General features: G+C 60.2%; 1 protein-coding gene across 1 annotated transcript; it reads left to right on the forward strand.

The window, feature by feature from the left end:
• Positions 1-81: 81 nt before the first annotated feature.
• LSS (lanosterol synthase) lies at positions 82-26,456 on the forward strand. The gene is made up of 22 exons (XM_080826185.1): positions 82-185; positions 342-510; positions 763-901; positions 3,326-3,434; positions 4,348-4,469; positions 4,744-4,840; positions 6,614-6,749; positions 6,995-7,103; positions 7,665-7,783; positions 8,628-8,725; positions 9,265-9,292; positions 11,084-11,140; positions 11,802-11,873; positions 12,200-12,250; positions 12,771-12,920; positions 13,537-13,633; positions 14,706-14,811; positions 21,456-21,521; positions 22,003-22,083; positions 22,668-22,838; positions 23,802-23,880; positions 24,408-26,456. Exons 1-22 carry the CDS (start codon positions 172-174, stop codon positions 24,537-24,539), a joined length of 2,202 nt encoding a protein of 733 aa, XP_080682311.1. The 5' UTR covers positions 82-171; the 3' UTR covers positions 24,540-26,456.

Raw genomic sequence — 26,456 nt, forward strand, 5'->3', positions numbered from 1 at the left:
CGGCTCTCGACCACTGAGGCGGCCGAGCGCGCCCTGGGCCCACCTTTCCGGCGCTCTGATTGGCTGCAGGGCATCGGCCCACCGCGCCCCGCGAGGTCCGCCGAGGCGCTTTAGCCGCGGCCGGGGTCTGGGACCGGGGCGGGAGCGGCGGCGAGCAGCGCGGTCGCGGTCATGACGGAGGGCACGTGAGTCCGCGTCCCGGGACCCCCGAGAAGGGAGGGCGGCGGGGCGGCGGGGAGGGGGCGCCCCGCTCTTCCGCTGTGCGGCGGGCGCCGTGGGGGCCTGCGGGGGCGGCCGGAGGGGCGGCGGGAAGGGCCGGCGGCTCAGCCGAGCGCCCGCAGGTGCCTGCGCCGCCGCGGCGGCCCCTACCGGACGGAGCCGGCGACCGACCTCCGCCGCTGGCGCCTGCGCAGCGAGCGCGGCCGGCAGACGTGGACGTACCTGGCGCGGGACGAGGAGCCGGACCGCGGGCCCACGGCGCTGGAGGCGCACTCGCTGGGGCTGGACCCCGTAAGTGCGGCGCGGGCGCGGGCGCGGGGCCCCGGCGGGCTCGCGTGGGGGCGGCCCCGGGGCCTCGGGGAGCCGGGGGGAGGCTCGGAAGCAGCGGTGCTCCCGGGGCAGCGCGCAGCCTCCCTTCCCCTTCGTGGAGCGGAGCCTGCGGACTCCGGACGGGAGCGGGGCGGCCTCCCGCGCGGCCCGGGGTCCCCGCTTGGGCCCGGGCCGGCCTCCGCCCGCTCAGCGCCCGCGTCCGTCCCGTGGCAGGGGAGTCACTTCAAGGCCTTGCCCAAAGCGGACACCGCCCGGGCAGCGGCCCTGAACGGGATCGTGTTCTACGTGGGGCTGCAGGCCGAGGACGGGCACTGGGCCGGGGACTACGGCGGCCCGCTCTTCCTCCTGCCGGGTAGGTGGCTGCGGGCGTGCGGGAGCGCCCGCGCGGGGCCTTGAGCCGGGCTTCGGCGCGGCGCCGCGCGGTGAATGCTGTGCTGGGCGGAGCGGGTGGAAGCCCAGCGGCTTCCGTGGGGAAGGTGGCTGCGGGGCTGGCCTGTGCCCGCGCTGGCCCGCTTGGTGCTGCGGGGCGCCGCGTTCGCAGAAGGAAGCAGGGGCTGCTCCGGTGGGGGCAAGGGAGGAGTGACAGAGGCGCTCCGGATGGGGGAACCTCTGGAAAGGTGTCAGAGGCGGGCAGGTGGTGGGTGGGGTCTTTTTTTTTTCTTAAGATTCTAATTTTTTTTTAAAGAATTTATTTATTTGACAGAGATGACAAGAAGGCACGGGGGTGGGGGGGAAGCAGGCTCTCCGCTGAGCAGAGAGCCCGTTGCGGGGCTCCATCGCAGGACCCTGGGACCATGACCTGAGCCAAAGCAGCGGCTTAACCCACTGAGCCACCCAGGCACCCCTTAAGATTCTCTTTTTAAGTAGTCTGTACGACCCAGTGTGAGGCTCAAACCCGCAAGCCCACGATGTAGAGCCGCTCGCTCTACCAACTGACCGAGCCATCCAGGGCCCCCGTGGGTGGGATCTTGAAGTCCCCTTTGGGCAGGTTGGGGGAGGCCAGGTAGCTTGTGTGTGCGAACTTACCCTGGGGGCGGGGGAGCTCAGGCAGGGAACCTGCTGGTTCAGTTGGTGAGTCCTAGGCGGACTGGGTACTGAACTGGTTCGGCTAGCTCAAACCGTTGTGTTCTGAGGATGTTTCACTAAGTAGGTACTCAGCTGCGTCAGGTCAGAAATTCTCTCCTGTAAACGCATGTAGAAGGGTTCCTTTCTTCACCTGCTCTTGTCTGCCCTGGGCTGTACAGCATTGTAGCTTCTTGTCCAGGGACCCAAGGGCCTGTCCTTAGGGGTCAGTCATAGGGGTTCTTTCTTCCCTTTTGGCCCCACCTGCAGCAGCCTGCTGAGACTGTTGCCAGAGGTCTTAATAGGGAGGCAGTGACACCGCATTTGCCTGCTCTGGGCAAGGTGACAGGACTTCACTGTGTCTCGGCCACCTCATCGGTGACGTGGGGCTGATGAGAATCAGCCTAGGTCGTACATTCGTGGCACTAGGGACTGCTGCACTGTTTCACGCTCCCCGCTGCAGCTCTGGGCTCTTCCTGCTGGGCTCCTCCCCCGTTAGGGCTGTAGGCTGGGTCTTTGCCTTCCGTCTTCTGAACTCTGGATAGACTGTCTTTCTCAGGTTGGTCTGTTCAGAGGTACTACACAGGGTTTTTCCATGGCTGGCTGAGCTTGGACCACTCCTTTCTTTTCTTGCTTTAATTTGGGAAAATGTTTCTGGGGGCCATGGTTCTGTATAGACAATTCCCCATTGAGTGTAGTTCCTGTGGCATTGACTATTCCCATGGGTCCTTATGGGAAGGCACTGACATGGCATTGGTCTGCTCTGACCCCGGGCAAGGTGGTAGGACTTCACTGTGCCTTGGCTGCCTCACATGTGATGTGGGGAATCGGATTTGGTCATACGTGCACATACATGCATCATCGTGGTGAGCCCTGATGCTGGGGTCCACCCCCCTGGGCTCCAGCCCCTGCCCTACTACTTGGGGCCCGTGCCTCAGTTTCCTTGCCTGTAGAATGGGGAAGATGCTGGCTCTGTTTCTTGGCCATGTGTGTTTCTTTGTCTTGACAGCGTCATAACTGTAATGAAAAGAGATGGGCTTGATTTGGGGTGATTTTTTTTCTGTGAATCTCCGGAGCATCTGCAAACCTAGCTGCTGTTCTTCTGTGTGAGTGTGTCTTCCAGGGTTTCTGATGCCTCGGGTACAGAGTCAGGCATGTGTTTCGTAGTACATTTTGACTAGGGCCTACCCCAAGACACCCAGCTCCCTCACCTCCCCGGCAGGGCACCACAAGCATGTGGCTGGGGGAGGTGGAGGCTAGGGATGGGGATGGCCTGTGAGTACCATATTCAGGAGGGCTAGGCTGGAAAAGGTTTTTTGTGGATAAAATTTATCGGTCATTGGCTATCTCCCCAGTTTGCGAAGTCACATATGCTAGAAGAAAACCTAAAAAACAAAAAAACATAAGCAATAAAGCTTATCCTGTCCAGGGGTGAACCATTTGGTGTTTCTTTTCCAGCACGTGTAGATAGTCTCGTGGGAACTCTGAGTGGCTGGGAGGGCTTTGCACACCCCATGTAGGGGTATCGTGTGTTGCTGCTGCTCCTGGGTCCTCACTCCCGAAGTCCCGGACGATGTTGGGAGGAGTAGCCTTCTCAGGCTCGTTTCCATGAAAAGGAGACTGCCAGACCAGCTCCCTGTAGGGTGGGAGGAAAGGGGCCTGGGCTTAGCAGTGCTGAGCGCCTGCTCCCGGTGACATCTTTTCTGCCACATAGGCCTCCTGATCACCTGCTACGTGGCCCAGATCCCTTTGCCCGCGGGCTGTAGAGAAGAGATGGTGCGGTACCTGCGGTCAGTGCAGCTCCCCGACGGCGGCTGGGGCCTGTGAGTCGCTTTGTTACTGCACACGTGTGCGTGCACGCATGTTCTTATGCGGGAGCTACGCCTGTCAAGAGTGGGGTGGCTGTAGCCACTCTGGACCTGGGGTGGGTGGGAGGAGAACGTTGGAGGGTGGGAGGGAAGTTGGCTGGGTGCTGTGGTCAGCTGGACCCTGGTGTCCCGGGGGGTCTCAGGACAGGTGGCTGCACGCTCTGGCCACGGGTCTTCTAGCTTGTGTTGTAACTCGGCTTTCTGACTGCTTGAGAGACTCGTGAGCCTCACCCCACAGAAAACCATCCGGCTGTTACCACTAAGGCAGAAGGAGGTTCTTGACTCCGGAATGGCAGCAGGTGGAGCGAAGGCGGCCAGGTGCCCCCCAGTTCTCAGTGTGCCTTTCAGACACATAGCTCAGTCTGGGGGCAGGGCCTTCCCCCAGGGGGCTCAGCTGCCTGCCCACCCTGGTCGTGGGCTTTGGTACCTCTTTTTCCACACCCAGGGCTGGGGTTCCTCCCGGTGAGCTGAATCCACACCACAGGGATCCTCCATCCGAATTCTTGGGGGACAGCCCAGCCTCTGGTTGCCCCTTGACGGGGCCCTGGGCCTCAGCTTGTTCTTTCTGGAGCCGGGTCTGTGTGCTGTGGTGATGAGGGAGCCGGAGCTGGGCCCCCGCCCTGGGACTGGTCCCGTTGACTTGGGCCTGGGACGTCCGCGGAGGAGGCGGCAGGTCCCGCGCAGGCAGCTGGGGACGGTCCGGGTGTGGGAGCCGCGTGGCGGTTCTGGGTGTTCGTCGTGTTGTCAGGTTACATGAATGAAAGGCGTTAGAGCGTTTTTGATTTTTCTCAGGAGACTTTGCTGAAAGCCTTGCTGTTTCTTAGAAGTAATGAAGTGTGGCTTTCTGTTGTTCCGTCTCCTCCCCAAGGCACGTGGAGGACAAGTCCACGGTGTTCGGGACTGCACTCAACTACGTGTCTCTGAGAATCCTGGGTGTCGGGCCTGATGATCCTGACTTGGTACGAGCCCGGAACCTTCTTCACCAGAAAGGTACTCCTTGCACAGCCCGTGCTGGGTGCTCCTTCCTGCAGGCAGAGGCCGCGAATGTCCGTCTCAGGGCTGGACTCCCATATTCTGGGGAAGCCGCCGGTGCCACCCAGCTCCTGTGCTGCTGGGCAGTCCTGAGCGGCTCGGGAGCCTGCTTCTCTCCCGGGCTCAGAGGAGCCTCAGCACTGTGTTCGGGTCATGCGAGGGGGGCACACGTGGTTCCCGAGGAGCTAATCTTCACAGTCAGGCAGATGTTGGGGGACTTCCTTCTCCGTAGGTGGTGCTCTGCTCATCCCTTCCTGGGGGAAGTTCTGGTTGGCCGTCCTGAACGTTTACAGCTGGGAAGGCCTCAACACTCTGTTCCCGGAGATGTGGTACGCTTGTCCTTCTGCGGCTGATTCGTGGCTGGGTTGCCAGTGCTTTCCTGAGTCGGGTGGCCGGCCCTGGGTCACCTGTTGCCTGCTACACAGACGAGGGGGTGGCCCGTTCTGTGGAGGGAGGCTGCATCAGGCTCCCGGTGGAGGCCCTGCATGGCTGAGTCCTGCAGACGGAGGGAAGGGGTTCCCGGCTGGGCAGGAGGGAGGGAGGCACGCGGGCTTGGGCCTCGGCAGGTGAGCGGGTTCCGCCGCGGGGAGAGCGGCTGGTGTGGCGCGCCTGAAGCTCTGGCGTTGTTGCAGAAGGCTGCGCTGTGTCTTGTCGTCGCGGGCGCTCCGAGCCTCCGTGGGAGCAGGGACGAGAGGGCAGCGGGCGCGCAGCTCTTGCCAGCCTCAGCGCTGGGCTGGGCTGGGCGTTTTTTCTGTTCCCTTATCTCTTCGCCGGTGACTGGGAAGGTTAATCCTAGGCATCATGTTGGCACATGTGGGCACCTCAGTTTAAAAGAGAAGGTTTTCCTCGTTCACAGAATCACGGTGCGGTTTGTGTACTCTCTGGAGTCAGCACGGAGTCCTTCCGCTGAAACATTTCTCGCCACACATTTTGGGCATCTCCCCAGAAAACGTTCATGTGCATGTCCGTCCCCCAGTGTCACCTTCAGGGGCCAAGAGCCCTGGTGGAGGTTGGGTCGAGCTCCTGTGGCTCCCTGGAGCCCTGTCACCAGCGTCCTGGCCCCTGGAGCTGTCAGGGAGGTTGGGGGGCTGTTGTGTTAGCGATCTCGGCGGAGGTCCTCCGGGTGAAGGGTTCTGGACGCCAGGGTTGAGGGCCCAACCTCCGCAGCCTCGAGGGCGGGTGACGGGCCGAGGGTGGTGAGGTGAGGTGCTGGGAGGGGTGCTTGGGAGGAGGCAGGAGGTGTCCTGGGGCCACCCTTGCAGTCCTCACTGGCGGTTCGCCAGGGTCCTGTGGGCCTGTGCGGTGCATGAGGCGTGGGCAGGGGAGGGCCCTGAGCCGGTGTCGGGAGGCTAGTGTCAGGGCACTGGCAGTCTGTGCTCGGCTGCTGGTCTTGCTTGGGGTGGCTTTAGAGGGGTAAGTTAGAGTGGGGAGGGTGTGCAGGGTGGAGGACTGGAGATCCTGAACCACTCCAGCGGCAGAGAAGCTGTAAGGTACGCCCTTGAAGTGAGTGGTGGCGCTGGGGAGGGAGGGAAGTGGCCCGAGGCCAGAGCCGGCCCAAGGGCTGGGTACCTGCCCAGCTTGTGACTGGCCTGCCCGTGCCCCTCACACGTTCCGACAGGAGGCTGGAAGGGAAAGTGGGGACAGTGCCCCGGGTACCCACCCACAGGGCGGCTGTGCTAAGGCCAGGCTAAATGTCTGGCCTAAAACACGTTGGTGGAGATAACCCTCGAAGCCTCAATCCTTGGGAAGGGGAGCCGGTTCTGAAGGGTTTTAGATAAACTTTATTTTGGAATGGTTTTCAATTCCCAGAAAAGTTGCAAAGATCGTCCAGAACGTTCCCGCAGACCCTTCACCCTGTTTCTCCATTATTAACGTCTTGCGTCGCTGTGGTATCTTTGCACCGCGTGCGGTCCTCAACGCGCCGAAGTCAAGTTTCCTGGCTTCAGGCTGAAGCGGGAGGAGTGGCTGTCACTCCTGCAGACCGTGCCTGTTGGCACCCCACGGGAGTGTGGCCGTGACGTGCGGGCGCCGTGCCGACTGGGGCCGGGGCTGCGTGGGTGGTGCCGGAGGAGGCCGGGACCTGCCGACGTGCTCTTCCGCAGGCTGTTTCCTGACTGGGTCCCCGCGCACCCCTCCACGCTCTGGTGCCATTGCCGACAGGTCTACCTGACCATGAGCTACTGCTACGCCACCCGGCTGAGCGCGAAGGAGGACCCGCTGATCCAGAGCCTCCGCCAGGTAAGAACTCCTGGGCAGGGACCGCCGGGCCTGGGGGTTCCCCCTCGAGTCCGGTTGCGCATGCCTGCTTGCCTGGGACCGCGCGGAGCTGAGTTCCAAGTTGTGAGAGCAGAACCTCCGCCCTCCCGGATCCTCCGTGACTGCCCGCAGGGGCGAGGGGACGGCTCGGGGCGCAGGGTGCTCAGTGGGGTGCGCCCCCGGGAGGACAGCAGGCACGGAGGGTGCTGAGGCGCTGGTGCCCCCAGGAGCTCTACGTGGAGGACTACGCGGGCATCGACTGGCCGGCGCACAGGAGCAGCGTGGCCCCCGAGGAGCTGTACACGCCGCACAGCCGGCTGCTCCGTGTGGTGTACGGTGGGTGCTCCCCGAAGGGCTGGCGGGCACCTCAGGTGATGCTGAGTCTCCTCCCCTGTCTCCCACCTGTCGTTTGGGCCCCGTGGTGATGAGGGGGACAGCCGAGTGTGCCTCGTGTCCAGTCGGTCTGCCCTGTGTTCGCCCCTGGAGCAGGCCTGGGGCTGGGGCTCCCGGACAGGAAAATGAGAAGCTGCGGGCCTGGAGGGCACACTCGTTCCCCCGGTTGGGGGAAGGACTCTGGGGCCCAGTGGAGGTCCGTCTCCCTGCAGGAAGCCTGGTGGCTTGGGGGCCAGCACGGGGGCCGCGTGTGCAAGCGTCCTGGTCTGCCGCTCGTGCTTCCCTCGCTCCTGGCTGCTGCGCTGCGCCCCGGGGCGGCAGCTGGGTCCCTGCCTCCGTCAGTGCTAAGGTGCACCCCAGCTGGGTTTCCGTTCAGGAAACACGGCCCAGGGGCAGGGCCGGGCAGCGCACCTGGATGTCGGGGAGGGTCGGGGAGGGTCGGGGGGCGGACAGGGTAGGGAAGGGCCCAGGGGCCATCCTGTGCTGATGACCTCACCCCTGCAGCATTACTCAACCTGTACGAGCGCCACCACAGCACCGGCCTGCGGCAGCGTGCCATCCAGAAGCTGTACGAGCACATCGTGGCAGACGACCGCTTCTCCAAGTGCCTCAGCATTGGCCCGGTCAGTGCTCCCGCCGCCCCGTGTCAGTACCTCCCCGCTGTGTAGGGGGAGGAGCTGGGGCGGGAGGTCCTCTCGAGGCCAGTCTCTGGAGCTGGGAGTGCGGTCTTCCTGGAGGTGAGCTCTCCCACTAGGGCCTGGCAGACAGCACCGTCCCCCCCACCCAGGGTGTTTGGGATGCTGCTCCTTGGGCCAGCTCTCAAGATCTTTCTGGCCGGTTGGGAGGGATGCCTTTTCTCCCTCGACCATCTCCCCACAGAACTTGCTGCTGCCCTTGCCTTGTGGGGTTCGGTGCTCCAGCCCGGCTCCTGCTGAGCCTGTGACCCAGGGCTCTCACTCTGAGGCTCTGGGCTCCCGAGCCGGCTTTGCATCCTGAGGCCGTGGGGCCTGGCAGAGGCCCGGCTTGGATGCGCTTGTAGAGGCAGGGGTATCCCAGGCGGTGCGGGGTTGAGGGGCTGCCTTGCGGCTGTGGGGCGACAGCTGCCGGAGCCCGTGCTGCTGTTTTGGGCCCCTGGCGGGCCATGATGGTAGTCTTTCGGGTCAGTCCAGTGGAGCCGTGTCATTTGGGCCCCCGGGCCTTGCCGTGGCTGTGCTCGCTCGCCAGCTGGCTCGGCTCATGTCCTCTCCCCTCCATGCACGTGCCTCAGGCCTCTCCGGCCTCCCTTTGTGGGGTACAGCTCTGGCTTGGTCTCTGGTGGTGCCTGGTGAGGCGTGAGCGCTCCGCTGAGAGGGAAGGCCTGGTCTGGCTCAGAGTGAGGTGGTGCTGGGGGCCCAGGGTTGTCATCCTTGTGTGCGGGAGCTGCCTTGGGTCTGGAGCAGGGTCCTGACGGGGTCGTGTCTCCCACAGATCTCGAAAACCATCAACATGCTTGTGCGCTGGTATGTGGATGGGCCGGCCTCCTCCGTCTTCCAGGAGCACGTCTCCAGGATTCCTGACTATCTCTGGCGAGTAGCGGGAAGGGCCTGGCCAGCCTGTGTCATCAGGTTCCTGTCGCGTGTGACCAAGAGCCAAGGACAGACGTGCACGAGGGCCTCCCTGGGCACTGCGGCAGACGGCAGGGTCCCATATCTCAGCGTCCTGCCGAGGGTCCTGGGGGGTCTGGAGTAATGCCTGGACCAGAAATTTCAGGATTTGGGGAAGGTGGTGAGGGTTGGCGTGGAGTTGAACTGCCATAAAGCACTCGCTCCTGGGGCTTCTGGAAGGTAGACACTTCGGAAGCTTGCAGCAGGTCGGGTGGGTTTGGGGGAACGTTGGGAAGGCCTCGCTGACAAGGAGAACAGGTCAGTCCCTGGTTGCGGTGGGACCATGGTGGGTGAGTGTGTCCAACGGTGTCCCATGTGGAGTCGTGCATTCGAGGGGCCTCTTCCCTCTGGCGGCCATGTGGGCCTGCTGCTGTAAGCGGGGTGAGCCGGGCTCTGCGCGGTCGCCGGACTTTAGCTGTTAGTCCTCTACTCCCTGACCTGGGCTTTTCTCGTCCTCACAGGCTGGGTCTCGATGGCATGAAAATGCAGGTAAAGGCTACAAGGCTATGGCCACTTGCTTCTTTTCCAACCATTCGTGATCTTGGGGTTTGTTAGGGTAACCGCTCCTCGCCGTGAGTTCTGGCAGCGTGGGCAGAGTGGCTGCGAGCATCCCCGGCCCTGCATCTGAGGGGACAGCCAGTGGCAGAGATACCGGCAGGCGGCAGGGCTTATGGGAGGGCTGAGGGTCTGCGGCGACCCCCGCCCCCTGTCCCCGGCCCGTGGAGCAGTTCAGAGCTGCAGGTCAGGAGGAGACGAGCGTCTCCTGGGGTTCTTGACGGGCCAGCCTCGTCCTGCTGTGACCACCGGCCCCCGTGCCCACACGCTGGGCCGGACGGGGCAGGGGAATGCAGGCGTCCGGCGGGAGGAGCGTGTGCTTCATGCCCCAGCCGAGCGCCTGCAGAGCTGCCCTTGCCTTGAAGGGCGTCCGTCCCACGTGTGCTCCCACCTGGCCCTTCCCGTTCTGTGCCATTGATCACAGCTGGTGTTCTGCCGCCACCTCTCCCCCGGCTTATTGCCTGTGCCCGACCCGGGGGTGGAGGTACCTGACCACAGTGTGGCTGGGGCGGGCTGCTCCCGACCATGCTCGGAAGTGGTGAGCCTGGGAGCTGTTGGGTCCCCCTGTGGGGGTCTCGTCAGCTGTCACTGGGTGGCTCAGTGTGGAGACCTGGAGCCTCCAACAGTGTGCTTGGGTCGAGTGGGCTGCTGGCCCTTTAGGGCGGTTGCACACAGACGCAGCACCGTCTAGCGCATAGTTCACCTTGGTGTCCGTGGCTTTCTCCCAGCTCCCCGACTCCTACGTGCCAAGAGCCCCTGCGTGGGCTGTTCGTGTCCTCTGAACCCTTCAGTGCCCAGCCGATTTGTTCTTACAAAACGGCTGTGCTGGTGTCGACGCCTCGCAGGGTTGGTGATGGTCCCCAGTTTGGTTTTGTGGCACGTTTGTTGACATCAGGGTTTGAGCCATGTGGCTGGTCCTCGAAGCCACTTTTGTGCAGTGGTCTGGGTGCACTTCCTTCCTGGGTGATTGGTTCCTAGAGCTACCTTCTGGGTCTGCCTGGTGGTTTCCTCTATGTCCTCTGTGTCCGACAACCGGTGGTTAGGCCCTGAGGCTTGATCCTGAACTGGTTTCTTTTGGGAAGGAGGGTTTCCTGGAGGCAGGCGTCCTTCCTACGTGTTGTCCTGCGGGGCCATGGCTTCTGATGCCCTCTTGGGGCTGTCGGTTGAGCTGGGCTCTGGTGTTGCCAGCCCTGTCCCTGTTATCTGAGTATCTGTCCCCGTCTAGCTCTGTTTCAGTGGGATTTGGCCACTGGCATTCTTGTGGAACCAGGGCGTTGACTGGTGAACGAGGCTCCTAGGGTGGGATTGGAGGGGGGTCCTGTTCACCTCCGTTGAGGCCTCTGCCTCCTCCCCACGACCTCCAGGTGTACTCAGATGTGAAGGGGTGTTCCTGGCCGAGGGTGAGAACATCCCGGGCAGTGGTTGTCCAGATCCTCGAAGTGCTCCGAGAGGGTTCTGTCCTGGCGGGTAGCCTGGTGGAGGCAGGTGGGGCTCCCTGACCATCAGCTGCCTGCAGGAACAGCCCTTCTCTGGCCCTCATGGGCGTTGAGGGGTGCACAGAGCATGGAGCCTGGGGTCAGGAGTTGGCCGGGCTCCCCCCTCTTTGCAGGAGCTGTTGGGAGCCCCCGATTCCTCCTCGACCCCGCAGGTGCCTGTCAGATCCCGGGCGATGGTGGGTGGGTCGGGGGAGCCGCTGCTGCTCTAACAGCCCGTCCTTGCCTGCAGGGCACCAATGGCTCGCAGGTGTGGGACACCTCATTTGCCATCCAGGCTCTGCTGGAGGTACGTGCTCTGCCTCCTTGTTCTTCAGCCACTAGTTGAGCTTCGTGGGTGTCCGCTGTTGCTTCCGGTGTGACATGGCCGCGGCTGACCCCGACTCTTGGCTCCCCTGGGCTCCGAGGCCTCTGGTGATGGTCCCAGCAAGACAGTGGTCTTGCCCGGTAGCTTCGGGTGGTGGGTGGGCTGGGAGGCTTCAGGAGCACGGAGCCTTGTAAGGTCTGTTCCTGGGGAGACAGGGCAGGAAGCTTCTAGCAGGGGGAGCGGGCTCTAGGCTTTTCACAACACTCGGACGGCTCGTTGTGGATCCCCCTCAGCACAGGCTGGAGAGAAACCAGAATGTGTTTTTGTGCTGGTGGGACTGAGGGTGGTGACATTCTGGAAGGCCTTGGGAGGGGGTCTGGGCCACATGGGGGTCTGCCTTAGATGGGTCAGGGTCTTACGGACACAGGCCGGGCTGGGCCGGGCTTGGTGTCGACTGTCTTTTTCATCTCGTTTTTTTCTCCATCTCGTCCTCCTGACTTGTCAGCAGAAGTGGGAGGCCTGAGGCCCGCGTGGGTTTGCTCCTGTCTCCCAGCGGCGGCAAGACGCCCCGGGGCCGCTTGGGAAACGGTTCGCCTGTGCAGGCTCGTGCAGGTGAGCGGTCCGTCTCTGTTGTCTCTTCCAGGCGGGAGCACAGCACAGGCCCGAGTTCTCGTCTCCCCTGCAGCAGGCACACGAGTTTCTCCGACTCTCACAGGTGAGGCCAAGTCTGGCCTGTGCCTGGGGCTGGTGGGGCTCCCACAGGCAGGGGTGCCACCTCCTCACCCCTGCCCGCCCTCTCCAGCTCAGGTAGTGCCCAGTTGGGTTTCCCCAGCAGCGGATGGGGGCTGTGGGCCACGGGCCACGGGCCACGGGGGTGAGGCCTTGAAGGGTGCCTCTGGCTCCAATGTTCGAGAGGGCCGTAGGGCAGCGGCTGTGGGTCCCTACGTGTTCCGTGCCAGGCCTGCGGGCCCTGGTGTCTGGGTCTGCTGGTAACGTGGGACCTCCTCTGTTTCCCATGTGTGCGTCCCGGATGCCGTCCAGGTCCCAGACAGCCCTCCTGACTACCAGAAGTACTACCGTCAGATGAGCAAGGTACCGTGGCCGCCCCGCTTTGCCCTGAGTCCGTGGCCTGGTTGGTCCTGCTTTGCCCTTGAACAGGGCTCTTCCCACGGCTTCCTGGGGCCCCCTGCTCTGATAGACACACAGCGCGGGCTTCCGTCGGTGCAGCCGAGGTTTCGCCGGCTGGGGAGGTGCAGGCGCGAGGTGGCCGAGCCACGCAGGCGTCCACGTGCTGCACGCTGGGGGCTGTGCGCGCGCGCCGGTGCCTCGGGGGCGCTTCCGGACGGCAGCGCGTGCGGGGAGCGGGACGGCATTCGTTGGAACCTGGGTCAGGGTGACGGGCTGCTGCGGAGGGTGGAGGGCAGCCCCGCTGGGCATGTGGGAGCGTGGACGTGGCGTGTGCGCCTCCTCGCAGCAGGTCGGGAGGTCCTCCTGCAGGGGTGCAGTGTGGAGCTGCGTGGGTGAGGGAGGTGCTCTGACCTGGGGAGGTCCTGACGACCAGGACATGGGCTCAGCCCTCCGCCCTGACCATGACCGGCCGCGTGCCCTGCAGGGGGGCTTCCCTTTCAGCACGCTGGATTGTGGCTGGATTGTTGCCGACTGCACCGCTGAGGCCTTGAAGTCCATCCTTCTCGTGCAGGAAAAGTGTCCCTTTGTCACCAAGCATGTCACGCGCGAGCGGCTCTGTGACGCCGTTGCTGTGGTGAGGCTCTGGGCATGGGACAGGGTGCACGATGATGCCCGGGCTGCCCTGCCGCCCACCCCCGGGTCTGCTTAGCACCACATGTGAGCTGCGCTTCCGATGGCTTTCATCCCCTCAAACCCCTGGGGTCAGACTGCAAGCCCAGGGTGGCGCACCCTCTGACGGCATCAGTGTTTGGGGAAACCACGAGCCCTGTGTTGGAGGCTCGTGGGTCTGGCTGCTCTCTAGGGCAGACTGGCATTCTCCACGGGGTGTGTGGAGAGAAAATGGGAACTTCTGTGCGTTTGTGCAAAACTCTCGTATCGTTCTGTCGGTCCATGTCTCACCGCGGGGACCACGTAGCTTGGCAGTACACGTGTGCTCTATAAATGGGGGAGCAGGTGCATGCCAGGGCCCCAGGTGGCCACTCACAGAGCACCTGCTTGATGAAGCTGCAGCCCGCTGCTCTGGGCACAGAGGGTCTCGGTTTAATACGACAGCTGGCTCCCCGCTACCCATCCCTGCCCCATTGCTCTTAGCTTTGGGCCTTTCTAGAAAGGTCCACTACAGCTTGTGGGCTCCCCGTCATGCTCAGGTACATGGGTAAACTCTCAGGTTGTTGTCTCTCTGGTTTTAGTTGCTGAACATGAGGAATTCTGATGGAGGGTTTGCCACCTATGAGACTAAGCGTGGGGGGCACTTGCTGGAGCTGCTGAACCCCTCGGAGGTCTTTGGTGAGTGGTTGGTGACACCGACCCAGGGACCCGAAACGCCGTGAAACGGTGTTGCCAACCAGAGCCCAGAGTTCTTTGTCCAGGCCGGGAGCGATGCCGGCAAAGCTGCTGGCAGATGATGGTGGATCCTTTATTATTTATTTATTTATTTATTTATTTATTTAAAAAAAATTTTTTTAAATATTATTTATTTGACAGAGATCACAAGTAGGCAGAGAGGCAGACAGAGAGAGAGGGAAGCAGGCTCCCCGCCGAGCAGAGAGCCCGATGAGGGGCTCGATCCCAGGACCCTGAGACCATGACCTGAGCCGAAGGCAGAGGCTTTAACCCACTGAGCCACCCAGGCGCCCTGATGGCGATTCTTTAAGGAGCGCCCCCCACGCCCTGGCACATCTGTACTTCTTGATCTCTGAGGGTGGCCGTCGTGCCGGTGGTTGTGGATGGAAAAGCTGTGATTTTGTTTCTCAGAGGTGGTGGAGGAGTCAGTGGGAGTCACACCTGGCTCTCTGGCTTGAGCCTCGGCTGGCTCTTGCTGTGTGCTCTGTCCTCTGTGGGGACCGTCCTGTGTCCTGGGTGCTCCTCACAGAGCCCAGGCACATTGCAAGGAGGTGTCAGTGGGGACCCACTGGCCCTGTATTGTCCCTGCTGTGCGCTGCGGCTCTCATCTGCCCAGGCGGCTTCTGTCCCTGAGTGTGTGCCCTTGTGTGCCCCCGTGCCCCTGCTTCGGGGTTTCTGTCTTGCTTCTGTACTGTTAAATGTGCTCCGGTTGGGGTGGGGGCATAGCTCTGCCCTGTACCGCTCTCCTTCACTCTCCCACTGGCCCAAATGTCCTCCAGCCGGATACGGGTCTCCAGGCCACCGTGGAGGCGCGGGCCACCCTCCTACCTGGTGGCCGTGTCTCCTGGGCCAGTCCGCGGGGACTCTTTCCTTGTTTCCTCTGGAGGGTGACCAGGCTCTTGCTGTTCTGTATGGCTCTGCATGTTAGGGCACTCTCATTCTTCATGGTTTGGCATGAGCTGCCAGATTCGGTGACACGATGACACACACGCGCTGATCCCTCTCTCCCTCTCAGGGGACATCATGATTGACTACACATACGTGGAGTGCACCTCGGCCGTGATGCAGGCACTGAAGCTTTTCCATGAGCGTTTCCCAGACCACAGGGCCGAGGAGGTCAGGTAAGGGTGGGCTGGGTGCAGGGATCTTTGGTCACTGAGCCACGCGTGCTGCCCGTTCAGGAGCCAAGAGCTGAGACGCGGGCACGCTGGACACCGAGAGCGTGTGTGCTGGGGTGGGTGGCAGAGAGGGACTATGTACTGTACTCCTTTAGCGGTGGAGGGGGTTGCCAGTGTTCCTGAATTGAGCTGCAGGCCTCAGCGTGGCAGACCCTCGAACAACCGAGGGTCAGGGATGCGAGACTACGCAGTGACTGCACGGAGCTTCTGGCGCCCTGAGACCCTGACTGCTGGGAGCCTGCTGTTGAGCGCCGGTCCTCCCGGGACCGACGTGGTCGGTGAACACGTTTGTGTGTTGTGGTTTTCATATATTGTGTTCTTACAATAAAGTAAGCTGGAGGAAAGGAAATGTTAAAATGATAAGGAAGAGAAAGTACGGTATTTGTCAAGAAAGAGCCGCTTATCCGTGGACCCACGAAGTTCAAGAAGTCCATGCCATTCCGAGGCCAGCTCTGCATCAAACGTGTACTGGGGCTCAGAGGAGCACAGCTGTAGCACAAAAATCGGTGGTTTTCCACATCTTAATATTGGTGAAAAAGGCCTATATCCCCAGCCGCACCCGTGTCCACAGAAATGGTGGTTTTTAAACAAGCTCGTCCTGTTGACGTCTGGTACTTGTGGAGAGACGTGCACACGTGGAATTGTCATGAGGTGGGCACACCCGTGTGACCACAGTGGGCACACAGAGGTTACCAGAAGCTCCCCCTCTGGCTCTCCGCGGGTGGCTCTGACCTGCACCTGGGGATCACCTGGCGCGTGGGGCCCTGCCAGCTGGTCACAGAGCGGCCCGCCCGCCGTCCCCGTGCCGTCCCCCGTGCCGCAGCCTGTCCGTGCAGCGCGGGGGCACCGTTTACCGTGGGTTCGTCTTGGCTCCTCGGGGGCCTTCCGGTGGGTTCCTGTGACTCACCTGCTTGAACACTCTGTGCTCGTCTGCCGGGGCCAGGGCACCCACTTCTCGTGGGGAGCAGACTCGCTGTGTCACGGGCGCACCCGGGCGCCTCTGAGGACTCCGCTCCGCCCAGCGCGAGCTTGTGCTTCCACGCCTCCCAGCAGGGCTGGCACACACCCAGCCTGGTCACGCTGTGCCTTCGCGGTGTTGCTGGGTTCTGCTCGGAAAGCATTTTCAGAGGCTTCACGACTGTGCTCACAGAGAAAACACTCTGCCGTCCCCTGCCAGCGTCCTCTTCAGGCTCTGGCCCTCCCAGGAAAGGAGTGCAGGGCTTGCGGGAGGAGCGGGAGGCTTGTCTTCTTCCCCGGTTCTCTGGAAGAGTGCGTGGGCGTCGGCTGCGTCTGCCTCAACCCTCCCGGCTCCGTCTGGGCCGGGAGTTTGCTCAGAGGGCAGGTTTTACATTCTTACTTACGGGGTCAGTTTTACTTGTTCTAGGACTGTGCAGATTTCCTTTTCTTCATGTTTGTTTCAGTTTTGGGGACTGTCCCACCTCCGCTCCATTTTCTGTGGATCTGCACAGAGCTGCTTGCAGTGTCCCCAGCAGCAGCTCCGTCCCCACTGTGTCCTCAGTTCCTTGTTGACGTGGGCGACCTGGGCCTCTTCTCCACCAGCTGCTTGTCAGTTTTTTCTTTTTTTTTCTCTTCTTTCTTAAGATCATTTATTCGTTGATGCATTTGACAGCAAGAGAGTGCGTGTGCGTGCGCGCGTGAGCAGGGGAGGGGCAGAGGGAGAAGCAGGGAGCCCGCCACCAGCCTGGGTCCCAGGACCCCGGGATCGTGACGCGAACCGAAGGCAGGTGCTTCACTGACTGAACCACCCAGGTGCCCTTGTTTTTTCTTTCAAGATTTACGTATTTCTTTCAGAGAGGGAGGGGGAGAGAGAGAATCCCAAGCAGACTCCCCACTGAGCACGGGGCCTGACATGGGGCTCAGTCTCACAACTCAGAGATCGTGACCTGAGCCGTAACCAAGAGTCAGACACTCGGACTGCGCCACGGGGCGCCCCTGAATCTTTAGTTGACATACAACGTTGACATGCGTTTCAGGTGTACACATAGTGGGTCCACAGGCGTGTACATGCTCACCACAGTGTGGCTGCCGTCGTCCCCATGCAACACTCTTTTTTTTTCCCCAAGATTTTATTTATTTGACAGAGATCACAAGTAGGCAGAGAGGCAGGCAGAGAGAGGAGGAAGCAGGCTCCCTGCTGAGCAGAGAGTCTGGCGCGGGGCTCGAGCCCACGACCCTGAGATCATGACCTGAGCTGAGGGCAGAGGCTTAACCCACTAAGCCACCCAGGCGCCCGTTAAGATTCTATTTTTAAGTAATCTGTACAACCCAGTGTGAGGCTCAAACCCGCAAGCCCACGATCTAGAGCTGCTCGCTCTACCGACAGGCAACACTCCTGCGTGCCGTACCTACATGCCCTGCTGCTTCCGTAACCGGAAGCTTGTGCCTCCCATTCCCCTTCACCCCTTTTCCCGTCCCCTGACGCCCCGCCCCTCTGGCACCCAGCAGTTCTCTGTATTTATGTGTGTGTTTCAGCTTTTATTTTTTCTTTTTATTATTATTTTTCTTTTATTAAGTGGGCTCCACACTGGGCTTCGATGCAGGTCTTGAACTCGAGACTCTGAGATCAAGACCTGAGCTGAGACCAAGGCTCAGATGCTTACCCAGCTGAGCCACCCAGAAGCCCCTGTTTCTGGGGCCATATGTGCCATAGTCGAGCCATTTACCTACTGAACAACATCTTCCACGCTTTATCAGTTACGGATCACCCTGCCGCAGTTAGGCCTGTGCAGATTTTTGTGTGGACGTGTCTTCAGCCCATCTGGGTAGATACCGGAGAGCGTGGGGTCGTGTCGTGCAGTAGGAGTACTTACGAGTTTTGGAAGAAACTGCCAGACCGGCTTCCAGAGCGCCTGTGTCAGTTCGCAGTGGGCGGAAGCCCCTGGAGTTCTAGTTCTCCTGGGTTTCAGCCATTCTAATAGGTGTGTGGAGGTTTACTGTTGTGTTCATTGGCCATGTATCTGTCAGCTGTCTGTCTGTTTTTTGGTCAGATGTGTGTTCAGATCTTCTGCTGTCTCATGGTCACATTTTAGGATATTTGGAAAGCATTTTGGCTAGCAGTCCTCGTCAGCTAGGTATTCTGCGAAGAGTTTCTCCCAGTCTGCGGCTCGTCTCTTCCTTCTGTTAGCAGGGCCTTTGGGAGAGCCGCAGCTGCTTGTTTTAATGCGGCCCCGCTTACCGGTGGCTCCTTTCGGGGACTGTGTCTAAAAAGTCATCACCAAACCCAAGGTTGCCTAGATTTTCTCCCGTGGTATGTTTTAGGAGTTTTATAGTTTTGTGTTTTACGCGTGGGTCTGTGATTCACTTGAGCTAACTTTTGTGAAGGATGTAAGGTCTGCGTCTGGATTGGTTTTTGCATGTAATCGCACTTGCACCGTTCGGTGAGGTTTCCTTTCTCTGTTGAACTGCTTTCCCTTGTCAACAGTGATTGCCTTAAATTTCTGTGGGTCTGTTTCTGGGTGATCAGTTTCATTCTGCTGATCTGTTCTTCTAACCATGCCACACTGTCTCGATTACTATAGATTTTATAACTAGTCTCTCTCTTTTTCTTTTTTTAAGATTTTATTTATTTTGGAGCAAGTGAGCAGCGGAAGGGGCAGAGGGAGAGGGAGAGAGCACCTTGAGCAGGCTTCATGCCCAGTGCGGAACCCGGCTCAGAGCTCAGTCTCACAACGCTGAGATCGTGACCTGAGTCACAATCAGAAGTCGGACCGTTAACTGACCGCGCCGCCCAAGTGTCCCTTATAGCAAGTCTTGAAGTCGGGTAGGGTCACTCAGATTTTCACTTTTGTTCCTTCAGTGATGTGTTGGCTCTCCTGGGTTGTTTTTTTTTTTTTGGCCTTTCTGTATAAACTTTGGGATCTGTCCGACAAAGTAACTTGCTGGGATTTTGATTGGGCCTGCACTGAATCTATAGATCAAGTTGCGAATATTGTTGATTTCTTTCATCATAATTATTTAGCTTTCGTCTTATAGATCTTGTATGTATTTTGTTAGATTTATACCTAAGTATTTTTTTTTGGTGCTAACATAATTGATACTGTGATTTTAATTTCAGAATTTGATTGTTCATTGCTGATAAGAAGAGAATTGTTACGATTGCCTTATACCCTAACCCTTGCCATGATTGTTTAGTGGTTCCAGGAGTGCTTTGCTCGAGTCTTTGGCCTTCTCTACATAGCTAATCGTGTCGTCTGTGAGCAGACGGTTTTACTTCTTTCTCCCCAATCTGCATACCATTTATTTTCTTTTCCTGTCCTGTTGCACTGGTTAGAACTTCCAGTGCATTGTTGAATAGGAATGCTGAGAGGACATCCTCGTTCAAGGTGAAGAACTTCCCTTCTCTTCCTAGTTTGCTGCAAGTTTTTGATCGTAAATGGGGTTCGATTTTGTCCAATACTTTGGTAGCTATTGGTGTGATCACGTGACTTTTCCTGTTTAGCCTGTTGATTCCATAGGTTACGTTAATTGGTCTTCGAATGCAGAGTCAGCTTTCCGTACCTGGGATGGTGCGTCTCGCTGGTCTGTAGTCCGTACTTCGCTTTGTGCGTTCTTGTGTGTGATTTGCCAGTGCTCTCTTGAGGACTTCCACGGCTGTGCTACTGAGGGATGAGGTCTGGTGAGGTCTTTGCTTTTGGTATGCAGGAGATCCTCTCCCCACAGGGTGAATCAGGACGCGTTCCCTCTGTTTCTCGTCTCTGGAAGAGGTTGTAGAGACTTGGCATTATTCCCTCCTTGGATGTGAGAAACCGCCAGAGAATCCCTCCGGGCAGTTCTTCATGTTGTCCTTGATTGTGGACTCTTGTGGGTCTTCTGCCCACACCGGCCTGTCGTGTGCAGATGAGTAGTGGAGGTGGAGGTGGCAGCTTGTATTTCTTGATGTTAAAGGGGAAAGCTGCTAATGTTTCCTCATTTGGAATGATTTTTGCTGTAGGTTTTTTTTGGTGGTCACCCCTTTTCAGGTTAACAAAGTTCTCTTTTCTTCCTGATTTGCTGATATGCTGAGTTGTTTTTTTTCCTCTGTTGTGGGTGTTGTATTTTAAGGTGACTTTTCAGTCTCTGTAGAGATGATAAACATAACGTCCCGCGTCTGTTAATGTTGTAGATGATTACTGTAGATCCTTGTCAGGTTGAAACAGCTTTGTTTCTGGGACAACCTAACTTGGAATCGTCATCTCTCTGCTGTATTCAGTTCCCCAAAATTTAGATTTGAATTTTGCATGTGTGTTCATTCATGGTTAGCCTGAAAATTGTGCTTTCCCGTATCCCTTTTGTAGGGTCTTTTGCGTTTCCAGAATAAATGAGGGCGTGTTTCTTCCCGTGTTCCCTGGAAGAGTCTGTGTCACGTTAGAATGATCATTCTGGGTTAGTTAGTAGAATTTACCATTTAAAACTTCTAGTGCTGGACTTGTTTTCTGGGCAGTTGGGATCCGTGACTCCTGTCTGCTCCTCCTGGAACCAGCCAGGCTCCCACTCTGCTTGAGGTGGTTGTGAGAAGCTCCTTTCCCAGCAGTTTGTGTGTTCTGAGTTTTCACCTATGTTGCATCAGGTTTTCTTGTTTTCTCTTAACTGTTCCGTTTCTGCTGCACCTGTGGTCACATCACTCTTCCCTTGCTGGTGTTAGTGCTTGGCCTTCTCTGTTTGTGCTGGTTGTCTCTTGTTGAGCGACAGCATGCCTAAAATTCCCAACAAGTGTCTCTTACCTCACAGTTTCTGTGGATCGGGAACCCAGGCGTGGCCCAGCTGGGTCCTCTGCCACCCGGGACACCGGCTGGGACTGGGGTCTCATCTGAGCATTGGCTACGGAAGGGTCGGCTCCAAGTTCATCTGGCTGTTCGCAGGTTTCCATTCCTTGCAGAAGGTCAGCCTGAGGGTCCCGTTTCCTCGCTGAGCAGTGGCTCGAGGCCACCCCCAGGGTTTTGCCGTGGGGGCCTCTCTGTGGCATCTCATGGAGCCAGCAGGGGACAGGGAGTCTGCTAGCAAGACGGAAGCTGGACTTCCCCATACCCGAGTGTCAGAAGCGACGTCCCGTCAACTTGGCTGCAGTCTGTTGTTTGGGAACAAGTCCCAAGGGGAGGGCTGCCATGGGGGTGGGGACCTGCCGCGAGGCTCGCGGGGATCACCTTGGAGACTGTCTTTGTGCCTTCACCCCAGCCTTTCCAGAGAACCACTTAGGCTTAGGCTGGATCCCTAAATCTATCATTTTCTGTCTAATTTTTAACAACTTTTGAAAATTTCACTTTGCCTGTTTACTCAAGCCCGCGTCGCTGACGTGACTGCTGCGGAGCCGGTCCCGCCTGCGGCTGCTTCTCGTGCGGGTCCGTCGGGTCCGTGTCCGTCGCACACTCCCACTTTCCTCCCGCTCTGCTTTCTTCTCACCGAGACTTTGCTGCTGCCTCCCGTGTCCTCGCTTCCTCCCTGACCTCGGTGTTTCTTCTCTCGACCTCCGGTTTCTTTTGACGTGTTTGTGAAGGGGGAGCCTGCTGGTTCGGCTGAGGCCGTGGGATGGGTGGGATGGGGCAGGTGGCTTGTTGCCCCGCAGCCGCCGGCAGCACCGTCCTGTGTTCCAGGGAGACGCTCGAGCAGGGCCTGGAGTTCTGTCGGCAGAAGCAGCGGGCCGATGGCTCCTGGGAAGGGTGAGTGAGCTCCGGGCCCGGGTGTGCCTGGGCGTGGGAGGGCCCTGCCCTCAGTGTGCTCCCGGGATGCCCGCGGGGGGCCTCGCGCCGCACCAGAAGGCTGTGGGGGGCGGCTGGCGGCGGGTGGGCCTCGTCCCGGCGGGGCTTTGCTCAGCTGCTGCTGCCGGAGTTTGGCCGCCCGTGTGGGTGGGGAGGGCTCCATGGCCTGGGACCCGGTGGCGTCTGAGGTTCCTCCTTCCCGTGGGTGGGGGTCGGTCTTCTGTCCTGTGAGGGCCAGGCCGGGCAGGTCTCTTGCTCAGCCCTAAGCCCGAGGCACACGTTGATGGCTTGCCAGAGGCCATGTGGATGGTTTTCTTGAAAATAAGCCCAGCTTCCCCGACCCGCGGATGGACCGTGTTCCCCTGAGTCCGCCAGAGCCCCTGTTGCTGTCCGCCCTGCTGGCGAGGCTGAAAGGCTGATGCGCTCCTTTGTCCTCCTCCAGCTCCTGGGGGGTTTGCTTCACCTACGGCACCTGGTTTGGGCTCGAAGCGTTCGCCTGCATGGGGCAGACTTACCGCAGCGGGTGAGTGTGGGCTCCTGGCCCTGCTCGGTGGGGCTCCCCCCAGCACGCTGCTCTGCTGGGGGCGTCTTTTCCCTTGGTGTTGGATCTGGGGCATATTTTGTATTTTCCGAAGCAGTGAGATTCCTGGCTCCGGAGCTGACGGTGGCCCAGGAAAGACACTGGGCTGAGGCCTTGGCTCCGTGTTCTGGAAGCTCCCAGCTTGTAGCTTGTGCATGGAGGGGCACTCTGGGCTCACCTGGCCCCCGGCCCCAGTGGGACTGCCCCGGGGTGGGTTGAGGGAAGGGAGGTGGCCTCAGGTCTGAGCCGTCCCCAGCCACCTCAGCCAGCCCAGCTTTGTGGCGGCTGTTTTGGGTGGGGGGCGGTCATGCCAGAGCTGCTCCCTGCATCTGGGAGGAGGGGTCTCTGTACCATTCCCGTCACATGGGGGTGGGCCTGGAGTGCGGGCTGCCCCTCCCCCCCACCGTACTCTGTCCCGTGCTCTCCCCGTACGCTGGGGAGGCCTGGTCAGTGGGTGATCCGGCCTGGGGCCTCCCTGTACTGACAGCGTCTCCCATCCCGGTCTCCCGTCTTGCCGGTCTCTGTAGGGCCGTGTGTGCGGCGGTCTCCCAGGCCTGCGACTTCCTGCTCTCCAGGCAGATGGCGGATGGCGGCTGGGGCGAGGACTTCGAGTCCTGCAAACAGCGGCGCTACGTGCAGAGTGCCACGTCTCAGATCCATAACACGTGCTGGGCCCTGATGGGGCTGATGGCCGTCAGGTGGGGGCTGTGGGACCTGTGTCCGAGTAGTGGGGTCGAGAGGTGGAGGGACGCTGAGCCTGGAGCGGGCACTTTGGGTGGGGTGCGGGCAGCCGAGCTCTGAGCAGGGCTGGGAGGGGTGAAGCGTGCAGGGCAAGGGCACAGGTCTTTCCAAACATGGGCTTCCGCAGAGAGGCTCGCCTTTGAGAAGAAGACGACCCAAAGTGTCAGCAAGGGGTAGAAGAGACCCGGGCCACGGGGTGGGGTGAGGCAGGTCCCTGCAGTGCTCTCTGTGGGCCTCCTGGCTCCACACGTGTGTACAGGCACACACACGTGCACAGTATCCTGATCTGTGCTGACCTGTTGGCTTTGGGGCTGTTTGGGGAATCTTCCTAAAACCCCCTCAGAGTTAGGCTAGGTCTGCGTGAGCAGGAGCAGCCGAGTCTGGGGGTGCCCCGCAGGGCAGTCTGCCTCCCACCGCGCCTGACCCCGCACGCAGTCCTTCTGGTGTGTCATCATCCCTTGCCACGACTAGTGAGGATTAGCACATCTGACTTCCGGGGCCCTTAGAGAATCCTGAAGGCTGGTGGGCCCTGGTGGGCATGAGAGTTCTCCGCCTGTCCTGGGGTGAGCACAGAGCAGTGCCTGGTGGCCAGGGCCCCCGGGGCAGGTCTGGAGCAGCCCAGGCCCTTACCCAGCCACGGTTGCGGGGCTGCCCACCCGGCCTGCTCACCCCCGCACATGCTGCGTTCTGCATTTCTCAGGAATTGGGTGTCTGGGATTTGGGTAGGAAACAGGCAGTCGTGGCCCGCGGTACCAGCAGTCCTAGTGGCTGTGTCCGGCAGGACAGGTCAGTCGTCACACGGGGTTTCATGTCTGCCCTGCCTGGCTGTGTGAGGGCGAGGTTGCTGCTTGGGCCGCAGCCAGAGGCGCTGTCCTCTGGAGGGTGGTGGCAGATGTGTTCAGCACCTCCCGTTTCCCCAGGCACCCCTGCGTGGAGGCCCTGGAGAGAGGAGTCGGCTGTCTGCTTCGGAAGCAGCTCCCCAGTGGCGACTGGCCCCAGGTAGGCCGAGGAGGCCCGAGGAGCCCATGGCCCAACACTGGCCTCGGTTGGCATGGTTGTGCTCACACACACCTGTGCCCCCCGGGCCCCTGGCACCGTGCCGGTGGGCGGGGTCTTGGGCGTTTGCGACCCATCCCTGCTTCCAGTGAGGAAGCGCGTGGAAGCAGGTCTCTATTTGCAGAGGATGCCCTCGCTCGGAGGCAGGGCCGGGGTTGGGGTGGCGGCCGGTTCTGGGCACCCTCAGCCTCTGCCTGACGGCTCTGACTCAGCAGCGAGTGCCGGCGGCCTCCTGGTCCTGTAGGCCTGGGCTCACGAGGTCACGTAAGGCTGAGCCCCTCCCTCGGATGAGTCTGGGGTCGGCGCAGCTGCGAGGAGCTGGTGACTCAGGCCGGGGGCTGTGCCGCGGCGCAGGGCTCCAGAACTGGTCGCCGAGGCTCCTGCGCAGAGTCCCCAGGAGCCGCCCCGAGGGCCGGCCGGGGCTTCCGTTCAGGGAGCCCCTTGGTGCGCATTTCCCTGTGCTCTTTCAGGAGAACATCGCCGGCGTCTTCAACAAGTCCTGTGCCGTCAGCTACACGAGCTACAGGAACGTCTTCCCCATCTGGGCCCTGGGCCGCTTCTCCCGCCTGTACCCCGAGAGCGCCCTTGCCGGCCAGCCTTGAGGGCGCCCGGCGGGCGGGGGGTGCGGGGATGGGTGAGGCTCCCAGACGGCAGCCGGCACGCGCGTTCCCGTTGGGGCAGCTCGGGCTGCGGGAGCCCCGCCTGGGGGCCCAGTGCCCGTCACCACCCACCTCTGCAGGCCGGGGCTGGGCCGGGGCTGGTGGCTTTAGACACCTGATCCTCAGGACAGGTTTAGTTAGAGAAGCTTGTGGAGCTCGGGTGAGGACGGGGACAAGCTGCGTTTGTGGCCCTGGGGACATTCTGCGGTGCCCGGGGACGGCGCATGTCCTCTCTGTGGGGCTGGGGTGCTTTCTTGACCGATATCTGAGTTCTCGGGGGAGGGGAACGGAGCCTCGCCCGCCTCCTGCCAGGTGCTGCCCGGGAGCCAGCTCGGCTGGGCCTGTCCCTGTGTCTTCTGTCTGTGGGGCTGAGGGATGCGACAGCTTTTCTGAACAGCCCAGTGGGAGTCTGGTCCTCCCTGTTCACCTGGACGCCCCGGGCTCAGTAAGGAACAGGGACCATACTCGCCACTTGTCTGTCTGCTCAAAGGGGAGCCAGATGTGCCGCCAGCCCTGCCCTCAGCTCAGGCCCACCCGTGGTGCCTCACCGTGCTGCCACTTGTGGGCGCCAGCATCCTTCTCTCCGTAGTGTCCAGGGCTGACAGAGGCACAGGCAGGAGGCCAAGAGTGATGGGCGATGGGTGTCCGCGATGGGAGGCTACCGCTGTGGGCCACTGTTGCGGGGACAGCGGAGCAGTCTGCGTAGCCGGCTGGACAGGCCTGACGCCGTAGGGCACCCTAATGCCTGCTGCCGACCCTCATGTCCTGGCTTGTGCTCTGAGCAGAAGTGAAGGCCACGCTTCTAAGGCAGTGCCTTTTCGGTGCTAAACTTCTGAATTCCCCTTTGGCTCTAAATCTGTTTGGTTTGATGTGCGTGGATGTGGGGCTCAGGGTAAAAACCCCAGGTTCTGGCTTTGCCTTTGACCTTGAGAACAAGTAGCTCACGCGCTCAGGGCCTCCCCAGGACTGTGGCCGCGTGGAGTCACCAGGAGCTTTGATGACAGTAAAAGCCAGGCCTGGTATCTCCAGTTACCTGAGGGGAAATTGCGTGCCTCAGCCTCATTAAAAATCCAGTTCTCGACAGAACAGAAACAGACGCGTAAACACAGACTGAACCGGTGGGTCGGAGAGGGGAAGGGGTAGAGGACGAGGGGCGTAGATGCAGGTTTAAGAGGATGGGCTTCCGGTTGTGAACTGTGTAATTCAGCGGTGGAAAGGAGCGCGTGGCAAGTATGGCCAATGACACCGCAGTCCCGGTGTGTGGTGACAGGTGACAGCGCTTCGCGTGGGGGACACTGAGCAACGTAGCCAGCTGTGAGTCACTGCTGTACACCTCGTGTCCGCTGTCCTTCAGATCAAACAAAATCGAGTTCTTTCCTGGGCAGATCATTAAAGATGTCTGAACTCAAATTATTTTGGTTCTCGGACACATGTTTTGAGTGTCATGTTGGGAAGGTTTTGCTGGAGCCACGTTAGGATTTCTGTGTTCACGACGGGAACTTCAGACCTTCCCTTTGTGGAATTCTCTAACTAGAAATCCTTAATTCACAGTGGAAATTGAGAAAGTATTTTCCTTACTAGACAGAATCAACATTGCTACATACACCTGTTTTTTAATTAGGCAATGAAATGTTTCAAAAACTAATGCTGTGCGGCGCCTGGGTGGCTCAGAGGTTAAGCCTCTGCCTTCGGCTTGGGTCATGGTCTCAGGGTCCTGGGATTGGGGTCAGGGTTAGGGGCCCGCATCGGGCTCTCTGCTCAGCGGGGAGTTTGCTTCCTGCTCTCTCTCTGCCTGCCTCTCTGCCTACTTGTGATCTCTGTCTGTCAAATAAATGAATAAAATCTTTAAAAAAAAATTAA

Source organism: Martes martes (assembly GCF_963455335.1).
Source record: "Martes martes genome assembly, chromosome: 1".
Lineage (NCBI taxonomy): Eukaryota > Metazoa > Chordata > Mammalia > Carnivora > Mustelidae > Martes > Martes martes.